At 37.2% G+C, this 12,842-nt stretch overlaps 1 protein-coding gene across 1 annotated transcript; it reads right to left on the bottom strand.

The window, feature by feature from the left end:
* Nucleotides 1–256: 256 nt before the first annotated feature.
* LOC141830009 (mitochondrial import inner membrane translocase subunit TIM23-2-like) lies at nt 257–1,060 on the bottom strand. Its single transcript, XM_074717479.1, has one exon. It carries the CDS (start codon nt 1,058–1,060, stop codon nt 455–457), a length of 606 nt encoding a protein of 201 aa, XP_074573580.1. The 3' UTR covers nt 257–454.
* Between the last annotated feature and the right edge of the window lie 11,782 nt (nt 1,061–12,842).

The raw sequence follows: 12,842 nt of genomic DNA, 5'->3' as shown, positions 1-12,842 counted from the left end.
ACAAAGAACTGAAAGATAGCCCTGGCAGAGAACACTTTACCAACTCTAATGCAAATAAGAAGCCAAAATGTCATTTTGTCACTAACCATACAGAATATCTTTATCTGAGAACTCTAAACTGATACCAAATTTCTTAAACCTCATAAGTTAAAGAATTTATTGAAGTATGATTCAGAACAAGATCCATTCTTGAGCATATGAACATAGCACCACAAAATACTAGAAGAAAAACATGAACAAAAACTAACACCCACCAATCAAAAACGTAAATTACAATTGAAAATCTCAAGTAAGGCACTGGACAAGAACAGGTAAAAAATATATATACATTGTTCCATACTAAGGTAACAAAATGTTAAGGAAGAGAGGAGCTACAAATTTCTAAATACCCTACAGTTTATAACAGAGCAACAAAGACTCCCCGCAAAAGACATGTTTTTTTTTCATTTTTTTTTTAAATTGGAATATATCGCTTAGCCACCTGCTTCCCAGCTACAGAAAGCCCTGCTGCAAGCCCCCCTATTGCCCCCGCGACTGCAGCAGACCTTGGGCCAGAGGCAGCCTTGAACAAGGCCCCAGTACCCAGCCCTGCCACCACGGTGCTCAAGACTCCGTCATCCTGGATAGCGGCGCTAATCCCGCTCTCCAGGCCCGAGAAGATGAGGCCCAGCAGTCCCGCGGAATTTCCCAGCCGGCGCCCAGCCTGACCGGATGAGTTGAGTACCCGGTTGATTCGGAGCTTGAGAGACTCTCCGGGCTCGGCGGCACGGACACCGTCGAGGACGCCCCTAGCGCCGCCGAGAGCGGATCCGGAGAGGTATCCAACGCCTGTGCAGAAGCTAAGATTATGACCCCAAGAGCGGCGGTGGAGGGTAGCCTCCTCCTCGAAGAGGAACTCGGGCGAGGTGGGGAGGTCGTAGATGCGCGGGTATATAGGGAAGGCGTACGGGTTGTGGAGGGACTCATAGGGGTTGTACAGCTGGTGGAGCCGTCGCTTCCCGTCGTCTCCGATACCGGCGTCGGCAGCGGCAAGTGAATCGTGGTAGTAGGAACCCGCCATTAGGGTTTTTGGTAGAGGCCCAGGGATTCTTTTATATTACGAAGGAAAGCTAAGTAGGGTTTAAGGGGAGTAATGGGCTGGGGACGGCTCGGTCCAGCTGGGCCATTTTAGGTTGTGCTCACGTTGGCAGCCCCAGGCTTGACCTAGCATAGGCTCACGCTCAGACTGAGTCAAGCCAGATTTAAATTATTTTTAAATAAAATATGTTTATGATCTATTTGACTTTTTGCAAAACTATTTATGATACTTATTTTAGGGTGGCTCGATCCTTCTCCTACGGTATCTTGCCCATTTAAATTAAATTTTTTGTTTATGAAATATTTATTTTTATCTTACAAACTATCTCAGCCCTCAATCATTTTTAAAATAAATATAAAATTTTCATTGAAGCTAGTATTATTATTATATTTAGATATACCTAAATATTGTTATACAAATAATATTAGTAAGAATAATATTATATGTAAACAATTATATTCATGAAAAAATCAAGGCATTTGGGCTAGACTCAACCACGAGCTAAGTCTGAATTGAACTCGGCCCAATCCATAATCATATCAACATGTCAATTATCCATTGACCAAGTTAAATAGGTCGAAATCATAATTTACCCATTTGAGGTTGGGTTGATTATGATTCTAGCCATAAATTAAATATGAATCGACCATTTAAATTGTCATAGTTCAAATTGGCAATTCTATAATTTTTTTTATCCAAGATAGGTTGAAATCATTGATTTGAAATTGTTTTTTAAGATTTGAATATTTATTTGAAATTTTTTTATTTTTTAAAATGGTTAAATTATTTGATTATTTCTTGATTAATGCTACAATTAATTATTATTCTTCAAATTCTATAAATAGACCACTCATTTTATTATTTTTATACTATCTTCTCTATTGTTATCTTTGAATTTCGAAATCTCAATCGCTTTTTACTCAATTATACAATTCTAATGGTAAGAGGTCCATTTCATGCTGGGATGTATACAAGAATCCTAACTATCTATGTAAATAAACATTCTGAAATGAGAATTACTTTTGGTCAATGTTTGCATTTAGTTTTCACATACACTTGGGAATTTGAAAAACTTGCGATGTTGAGTTGTTCGACAAGACCTATTTGCACTTCTTGATGTACCATAGTGGCTTGTGAGAAACTTCTATGGATCAGGTTAATCACCTCTAAAATTAGTCGAATTATAAGAACTGGATACATGAATTACCAAAAAAAATTAACTCCTAGACAATTTAAAATATTTAACAGTATATCAAATCTTTGATAAAACATATTGTTCACAACATCACTTAATTATTATGCTTAATTTTAGAAGAATATGGATTAACTTCTAAAATATTTTCAATATTATTTGATAATAATTGTTCTAATAATATAAATATTGATGAACTTAAATTTATATATCAACAAACTATTGATGATTTATTTTTTCATATTCATTGCATATGTATGTTTTAAATTTATATATTTAAAATAGATTAATTTAAAAAATAAATTAAACTAATTAAAATTAATATATTTTTAATTCATGATCATATCCTAGTATAATGAAATAATAAGATATATTTTATAAAATTAATGGAATGAATTAAAAAAATTAAAAAATTAAATTAAATTAATTAAAATTGATATTTTTTTATTCAAAGTCACATTCTAGTATAATGAAGTGATGAGGTACTAAACTGATGATTTTAAATCTTCAATTTGTCGATTTCGAATTATGGTGCAGATGTAATTTATCATGACAGTTAATATGTCAACTTGCATAATAGATTTAATATCGCGAGTTCAATTAAAGTTAGACAAATACAACTAATATTTAATGCCTAGTTTATTTTATTCTGGAGGCTTTATTTATTTATTTATTTGTATTAATTCAAATATCCAACTCTATGAATCAATTAATACTAGAGGTGATTTGCCCGACCATAGAAAATTTTTATCAACCACAAAGATAAATTCAAAAAGCATAAATAGGTCCTAATGGATGATCCAATATCACAAGTTTTTCAAGTATCATAGGCATGTGAAATATCTTACCTTACGTGGGAATCAAACTCTCGTTGCATGGGAGTCCATCCCACCTTTTACTATTACATTAAACCTTGAGGGTCATTTCAATGGTAGTATAATAGTGTAAATGCTTAATGCTATTTTATCCAGGGGCAGAGCTAGAGGGGGGCAGGTAGGGGCCACCGCCTCCCCTCCAGCTTTTTGTTTTTTATAAATAAATTACTAATATTTTAATATATTTATTTTAAAATTAATAATTAATTATTAAATATTTAAAATAGGGTCCTTCCTCTCGTGAAAATCGGCCTCCGCCCCTGATTTTATCTACTATAATAATGGGTTCTAAATATTGAATTTTGTGAAGTATTATTACTGTTTTGTTGATTTATAAGATTTAAAATTATTGCAATTTACATTATTAAATAGACTCCAATCTTGTAAAACACACATGCTTGATAGATTTTTGATGTTGTCTAAGTGTTAACATCTCTTTTCACACATGTTTGATGCTGATGGTTGATTTATATTTGAAAATAGTGATGCTTCATACAGCTGGATTAGTATTTGTATTTCATAGATGACCTCTCACACTATAACAAATTTGATTTTTCATAACATGGCATTAACATCGCACATTAAAAGTATGTCGTTAATATTATTATTGTGGTGCGCCTATGCATGTGCGTTATTAATATTATTATGTTTATACAAACGATGATACGCAGAAAAAGTATGTTATCAATACACTTTTTAGAGTGTATTGTTAAAATTTAATATTAATGACATTCATAGCATGTTGTTAATATTATTATACTTATATAAATGATGATGTGCAAAAAAAGTACGTTGACAATAAATATTATTTATAATGTGCAAAGCAAGTTGTTAAACCAAAATATGAATAGTGCGCAGAGTCTTTAAAAGTTTAAGAATTTTAAATCTTGCCCACCCTCCGCGATCGCACCCTGCAAACCCTCTTTATCGAACTCCTTTCTAACAAAACCCTATATGATTCTCTCTTTACCAAACTCTTTCTTAGTGCAGTCAAATGGACCAACTCATGATGAATCGTGCCGATCTATTAAAAATCCACCATATAATGGGTCGATCTATCATCTTGATGGATTGAAAAATCTCCAACTCAATCCAAGGTTTGTTGTGGATTAGGCGGACCTAATCATGAGCCTGTCAAAAAATATATATAAAAAATTGTAAAATTTTAAAGTTTAGAATACAGATTAGATGAATTAAGCTTATGAGACCATCGAATTTTTTATTTTAATTTTAAATTTTGAAAGAAATTTATTTTTTCTTAATCTGTAGGTCAACCGAAACCCATTAAGTTTTTTCACTTTAATTTTAAATTTTGGAAAAAAAATTTTAAACCCATGGGCCAATCCAAATGTATGACTCATGGGGGTCAGGTGCCCAAGCGGATCGGCTTGTCTGAACCTATCTTAAAATAGATTGATAAAATTTTAATTTAATCCATTTAAATTGTTTAGAGGAGCGGACTAACCTACCTTGACGATGCTACTCTTTCTGCCAAAACCCTAAACTCCCTTTCCACGAAGGCAATTCGATTGATGTGAAACAACAGACCAAACGTTAAATAAGCATAACTTTTGATTCGAGATTGAATCACGAGGCCCATAATCTATCAAATCGAAGATAATTCTGAGATCTATAAGTTTTGTTCAGGGTGGAACTCGTAAAACCAAGTTTTAAGGCTCAAAAATATCATTTTGTGGCATGATGGTAGTGCCCCAATAATTTAGGAAGGATTTAACAGATTTGGAAGATTGTAGAGGCTATCAAAGAACCTATGAGATTCTTGTTTAAATCATCTAGGATTTTGAGCATCTCCCCCTGCCCAAGGAGAGGGAGAAGGTGTTTCCCCAAGACAGAAAACCCTAGGAGAATCATTCCAAGGAGTCGTCGAAGCTTCTGTCTACCTTAGAACTTAGAGATTCTTTTGAAAACGCTGACAACAACATGACTAACTTCCTATTCTCTTAATTAGAGTTGTAGGATATCTTCTTCTTCATCTTTTGACTGTAACTCCATCTCCATGAAGTAGTATTCTACATTCTAGGATGAGGGAGCAACCCGATAAATTATTGACATTCATTTTATATATTTATTTATCTCATAAGGGTACTATTGACTATTATAGAGCTTAATGGATTTATCATAATTTGACATCACGAAGTAGGGGATAGTATCTAGAGGACCATGGGGCATTGTGACAAGAGTCTCCTTGAGAAAGTGGTCGCTCTAGTAAGACTACCTTAAAAGTAGACATTGTTTTTGGATAGGCATGTCAGTATAATTCCAAAAGTTTATACCAGTACCTTGGGATATGTTGGATTTCTACATGCATAATTTAAAATTTTGATTTCATAAATCATGTCAATGAAAGTGTAATAAATAAATTTGTTACTAATTATACAAAAACCAATCCAAGGAAATACATGCATGCAAACATAATTGTAAATAAGATATAAACAATTTTATACTTTTTGAATGACGTAGAGCAGAAACGGCATCAACTAGCAACCTTGAGTAAGGTTGCCTCTATATGTATCCATGCCGAGATCTCCTTGAGATTACTTCTCTATGTCACGTGTTGTGTCTTCGCTGCGATACTAGTTGAAGGGAGGAGATAAGCGATCTGAGAGAAAACCCACAGTTCGATTCCATATTAAGTGGCTCAAAGCGATCCAGCGATATGAATCGGATTGAATAGAGGGGATCACACCTCTGTTCAAAGGTCATATGGTTCGTTGTCAAGAGTGATACTCTTCGGTGGAGAAATAATTGTTGTTTCTCCTTGCGTTCCTTGCTTCTATCGTCGGTTTGCAACTTCCTTTGGCTCCGGAACAGTCTGTTAAAATTAGCAGTGTCAATTCGGATTGAGCTGGACTCGAGTTGGACTCAAGTCAGCCAGATTGTGTGAGACTCGAGTTGGACTCAAGTCACACAAGCCAAATTCGAATTTGATTAAATGGTTATCATGCATGAGATGCATGATCATTAAAAGCTGCATGATCTTCCTTAAAAGAAGAGAAAGATTAGCATGCATGAGAAGCATGATCTTTATTAAAAGAGGAGAAAGATCTTTTGCATGAGATGCATTGGAATTAATAAAATATTAATTTTGGAATTAATATTATATTAATTTTCCCCTTCATCCATTATATCTCATGGTGGGATATAAAAGAGGGTGAGAGACTCTTGATGAAGGGGTTGTTGGTTGCTCTTGCTCTCCTTCTTCTTCTTCTCTTCCACCTTTGGCCGAACCCTAGCTTGTGGCTAGCACCACAGTTCGGTTCTTCTCCATCTCAGTGTTCGTGTGGATACCGTGGAGGCGCGAACACACTGATCGTGCTGAGATCCGACGACCTTGAAGGCAAAGAGTTGCTGTCGGGATTGCGAAGGGCACGCATCGAAGGTAACCTCGATTCTAGTAGGTAGAATCGTCAAACGAGTATGTTTTTCGCATGGATCTTCTGGAGGGATCCTGTTTTTCGCTGCGTTATATGCGGTTTAATCGGTTTTTCACGCATAACAGTCGACCCTTGGGAGGTACTGATCTTTGGAAGATTAAAAACTAGTAGTGAGCCTTGGAGGAGGTTCTTTGGCTTGTGGCAACAAGAAGCCCTAACAAAAGTAGGCGGCACCAACTTGAGAAGGGGTTTGCTTGGGTGGCGATAAGAAGACAAGAGGGGAGTTTGTTTTGGATTTTTAAAATCTAATAATTAGGTTTTTAATCTTTGTTAATAACTCTTTATAAGAGATATATTTATAGATATTTAACAAAAAAAATTTTGTTAAAAAATATTAACTGAATCTATTAAACCAAACTCCTATCTTTTAACCTCAAGTTTGGTTCAAAATCAAACTGATTAGTTCAAAACCAAATCACCTTTAATTAAAAGAAAATTAATTTAATTTATAATTAAACAAAAAAGGGCCTACTTTGTCTTCAAAAGACGTGGCCCATCTGTGCTTCCTTTCTAATAAAATATCTACCATATTTGTCTTTCGTCTAGTCCAACTAGACTCAATCTCTCTCGATCTGAGAATCTGATTCTCAAACTCGTTTTATTTCTCTTAGAGAAACTCATAGTGCATGTGATCTTATAAGTTCCTAATTTATGTTGGCCGTCGATAATTAACCATTAATTATGGATAGATCATTAGTGACACCTAGTAATACATCATGACCTCCAATTAATTGAAAAATCACAATTAATTCTAGAACCACTTCTGAACCTTTCAGTAGCTACGGTTGATCATGTCTTTATTCTTTCACTATATTATACCCACTTAGTTGAGGATATGGTCTATGTATCAGTCCCCACTAGGCTGATTATGTCACACCTAGCCCAAGCTGTAATTTCTTATCCTGTGGATTCAAGTTACTAAAAACAACTATATAAGAGGACCATCCTCTTGACGTGTTATTGCTTTGGCCAAAGACTTACAAGTAATAATCCTGACAAGTAGCCATAGGGTATACATCTCGACTTACGAGTAATAATCCTGACAAGTAGTCATAGGGTATACATCTCCTAATTAAAGGAGTGATGAATCCTTTGTTGGTTACTCAAACACCTTCGAGCATTTCGGCTTATACTCAATCATCCCGGGTCTACACCTCCGTAGAGACACTTACTTGAAATGTCAAAGTTTTAGTCTCTATGCCGAAGATGATTTGGATACTTCAAGTTGGAGGAAACTTGCACTCGAGTTGCAATTAGATCTTTATAGACATTTATAGAACTACATGAAATCTCATAGCAGGTTACTCCCAATGAACTAGTTATCCTTAACCAATATCCATATGTTAACTCTCAATATTTCAATATTTTCAGTCAGTGAAGATCGACTGCTTAGCAAAATCAAGGAGTTTAACATATGCTAATCTCACAGAATTGACGATGTCTAATCTCATCAATTCATCGATTAGGAAATATTTCAATATGTACATAATTGCACATGTAGAGATATCTACTAATTGTGATCCAATCATAATTTCTCCCATGCTATGCATTGTATTGTGAATATCAGTAATTGAGTTTAAGATCAAGTTAAATACATAGAGAATGTATACTCAAATAGAAATTTTATTTATCCAATAAGTAATACAATATCTAAGGCGATTGTCTTAGAACACCTCTCAAATATAACAAGATAGACCACCTGTATGCGTATAAACATTGAGGTAAGAAATCCTAGAGTTGTTTCCTGAAATCAAATTTCTCTTATGTCTTATCGTGTTTTCTTAATTCATTTCCTTTCTTTCTCAAATCTTACGATTTACAATTGTCTAGATAACTTGCTTTACTATTTTGATGGTACTCAATTTTACTGTCCTTATGAGATCAATATCTTTTATTACTTGAAGATAGTCATGCACTTGCGATTTTCGCCCATCAATAACTCAGAACCTCACATTTGGCATTATAGATGCAAAGACCTTTCCCCAAGTTCAAAGCAATTTTAGATGAGTTCCAAGATTGACAGAGCTTGAAGATCGTGTAAAAATGAAAAAGTGTAAACACTTGCTTCTTCAATCTTGAATCTGTCTTTTTATATTTTCGCAATGCTAGTTGACTGTCTCAAGGACCAGTCGACTGGTGGGCTTCAACGACTACTATAGATTGCGTTATTTCTCCAGCTATCAGTCCAACGTTCAATACTAGTCGACTGAGACTCCCTAGTCGACTGGTCAGTCGATTGACCTCTGCCTTTCACTCGATCAAACTTTCTGTGTGGTTTAGATCAGGGCACCAATCAACTGATGCCATCACAGTCGACTAATGAAGCTGAAACTTACCTTTCAGCTTCCTTCTTCATCTCTTAGTCTAGACTCACGCCTTCAAACGTCTTCCACAAGCCTTGTGCCCTCTTTGAATGCTTTCTAGCCCACGGCTCTTTATCGTTGCACTTGCTTGAGATGTTTCCATCAGCTTCGTCATGCTAAGTCTTCCTTTTGCCAGGAGGCTGCACCTTCGAGACTTCACCATTTGCCAAGAGGTCGCACCTCCAGAACTTCACCATTGGCCAAGACTTCAAACCTGGACTTTCCTGTATACTCAAATCACACATGTTAGATCACCAACATTGCCTAACTTAAACTCATTTAGCTAAACATTAAAACCCAATGATACTTGGGGCAAGACTGCACCAACAATCTCTCCCTTTTTGATGTTTGATAAAAACTTATTTAAGTTAGGTTTTTTAAAAAAATATAAGTTCAACACAAACCATAATCATGAAGCAAGAAGCATAAACATATAAGCATGGATAATAGAAGCATAAGACATGTAGGTTCTAACTTAAACCAAATCCATTTCTCTCCATTTTTTTGACACACACCAAAAAATCAATATCCCCATATAGGAGGCAGAAACTGTTGGTGCAAGAAGCACTAGATCTTTCCTAGGGTTTCGATGTTTGACAATACACCTAAGTTTGGTCAGTTTGACCAAGGGTTGATCCAAACAGGACTTGATATTTGGATGTGTGGAAGTGAGTGAAGTCTAGTCAGATGACTAGCGAGAAGCCCTAGTCGGTTAGACTAGGCAGTAGAAGTCCTGATTTGGACGATCAGGCAAGGGAAGTCCTAGTAAATGAAGCTAGGCAAGGGAAAGTCATAGTTGTAAGCTAGGCAAAGGGAAGTCCTAGTTTGGAGGATCAGGCAGAAGTTTTGACAGAGTCGAAGCACTAAGTGAAGTCTGGACTGGTCTAGAGGACCGAGTCGCAGCAGAAGTCTGGACTGGTTTGGAGAACTGAGTCACAACAGAAGTCTAGGCTGATCTGGAGGATCGAGTCACAGTAGAAGTCTGGGCTGATCAGAGAGGACCGACCCGCAGCACAAATCCTGGGGGCTGAGGACAGAGCCGAGCAAAAGTCCAACAAGTCAGGAGGACTTGGTTGACAAAGGTAAATTCTCTTGAGTGGAGTGGGTAAGGGTGCGTTCCCAGAGTGGAATGCTAGGCGTCAGACTAACCCAGAATTTTGGTAGAAATATGAAGTTAGACCCACAAAATAAGGGTAGGTTGTGTTACTTTGTTTGCATACTTGTCTTGCAGGAACCATGATGCAGGGGCAACACATGAGGAGTCCAACTTCAACGGATCATAACTTCTGACTCGGGACTCAGAACGAGGCACGGTTGGATGCGTTTCGAAGCTCTCTCAGAGGCCTTTCAAACCTAAGCAAAAGTTACTAGAGTCGACTGGAGTGAAGACTCGAGTCGACTCGAGCTTAGTCAGCCAGCTTCGGAAGTCAACACGCTTAGTTTTCCGCCACACGAAACTTGAGTCGACTCAAGCTAACTCAGGAGTCGACTCAGAGTCAAAGTCTATCCAGAAGACTCCACATCAGACTGAAGTCGACTCAAAAGGTGACTCGAGTCGACTCAGATAGCGGATAACGAACGGAAAAGGAAAAGCTATCGGGAAGAGGCCACGTAGGACTCGAGTCAACTCGAGATTCCATTGGAGTCGACTCAAAGGCAGTATAAAAGAGGGTGAACGTGCATGAACAGAAGATATCAATCAATTAGTCCTCCTCTCCAACCAGTGCTGTTTCTGAACGTAAACGAGGCTAAGTTCTTGCAACCGGGGAAAATCCAAGAGGAGTGTGCGGCGCTCAGGACTTCCAGATCGACGACCAAGAGTTTGATTTTGTTTACTGTCTTATTTTATGTTCTTATTTTATATATTATTTATCGGACTGTATGACGGATTTCTCCACCTTTGAACAAGGTTCAGAAAGGAGACCACTAGTGGACGGGTGCCTCCCGTACATAGACCTTGGATGTACTAACTATTAGTGTCAGCCCTTAATGCCAATCATGAGATGGTTGTTTAGGGAACATATGTATCATATTCATTAATAAAGATAAGGTTTGCTTGTTATACTTATTTCTTATCCGTTCTATATGAATAAATATAATAATGTCCTTGAGTAGTAGGTTCTTGTCTACAACATATCGATTGGTAGAATTGATAGTGAGAGTTTGTAAACATATATAGAACACTACTCTTATCTATTCCTAGTCGAGCATTAATATGCAAGGACAATATTAATGCGTTGAGACTAGCATGTAGGTCAATTGATGACTTAATCTCACAAGTCATGGATATGTGATATCACGTTGACACATGGGTACATATTAGAGACTATGTACTGAATTGACCCGCCATGAGAATGTTTCATGGATCGTTATATGAGTGTCATAAACATTCTCATGTGACTATTAGTATGAATAGTCCTTAGACCTGAAGTCACTACGGTTCCCTACATAATGAGTTGTATACTTTGGCTTCGTCAAACGTCACCCATAACAGGGTGACTATAAAGGCGATCACTGGGTATGCAATAAGTTATGCGGAGGGATGTGAGTGATGTAGATGGGATCTATCCCTTTCATATGACGGAAGTGATATCTATGAGCCCCTTGATAGAGTAGGACTGCAAAAATGCATGATCATGCTCGAAATAAGTCAATATGAGATATTGAGCTTATTTGATTGAGTAGTCTACTTGGAGATCAAGAAATTCATGATTGATAAGAGGATGACACGGTCTATGCCTCATTGATCAATCTAGATATCAAGGATAGAAGGACTGAGTCATACAAGATAGTAGTCACGGAAAGGTTGTGTCGGATCTCGACATTCTCGTCACTTGGGTAGCAATGATGTATTGCTAGATGCCGCTCATTGCTTATGTCTCTAAAATGATTTTAAAGACATTGCCAACATTACGAGAACCTATTAGGTCACACACTTAGGACATGTGATTTGGAGATGGTTCATGTGATGAATCATTAGGCCATTGGATTGAGTCTAATGTAGATTAGACTCATTGAGTGAGGACTCAAGGTAGACTCATTGAATTAGACTCGAGTTGGACTCAAGTCAATTCGGATTGAGTGAGACTCGAGTTGGACTCAAGTCAAATCGAATCCATTAAGAGGGTTGCATGATCATCATGCATGAGATTAATAGGGTATTAATTCCCTCATCATTAAGAGGGTTGCATCATTAAGAGGGTTGCATGATCATCATGCATGGCATGCATGGATTAATAAAGGTATTAATTCCATGGAATCCCAAAAGCCAAAAACCCTTCATATTCCATGATTGGATATAAAAGGGGTGAGAGGCTCTTGAAAGAATGGTGCTACTTTTGGTCTTCTTCCTCTTCTCTTCTACCTTGGCCGAACCTAGTATTGTGGCTAGCACCACGATTTGGTTCCTCTCCATCTCAGTGTTCGTGTGGATACTGTGGAGGCGCGAACACACTGATCGTGCTGAGATCCGTCAACCTTTGAAGGCAAGAGTTGCTGTCGGGATTGCGAAGGGCTCGCATCGAAGGTAACCTCGATTCCAGTAGATAGAATCGGTAAAACGAATATGGTTTCGCATGGATCTTCTAGAGGGATCCCTTTTTCGCTGCGTTTATACGGTTAAAATTTATTTTTAGGCGCATGCAGATCCCTACACAAAAGCTACAACGAGCTATTCACCCCCTCTAGCGCGTAGAAGATCCTATAGAAACGAACAAGAGCTAGGGCAAATATCCAAGCAAGAACCTCATCCCTTTGGAATATGTAATATGAAATTTATCCTTTGAGGGACACACTCTCCCTAAAGCCCTACTCCCCCTATACCATGCACCAACAATGCCTTTGTAGAACCTAAAATACATGCTTATTAATCCTATAGAC

Source organism: Curcuma longa, chromosome 5 (assembly GCF_044706935.1).
Source record: "Curcuma longa cultivar G26 ecotype Majalengka, Jawa Barat chromosome 5, ITB_CL_G26_1.1, whole genome shotgun sequence".
NCBI lineage: Eukaryota > Viridiplantae > Streptophyta > Magnoliopsida > Zingiberales > Zingiberaceae > Curcuma > Curcuma longa.
The sequence above is the reverse complement of the archived record's forward strand: the minus strand, read 5'-3'. Positions and strand labels throughout refer to the sequence as shown.

Bases quoted from the DNA above. Each gene is read 5' to 3' on its own strand.
- LOC141830009 (XM_074717479.1), bottom strand. From the start codon at position 1,060: ATGGCGGGTTCCTACTACCACGATTCACTTGCCGCTGCCGACGCCGGT.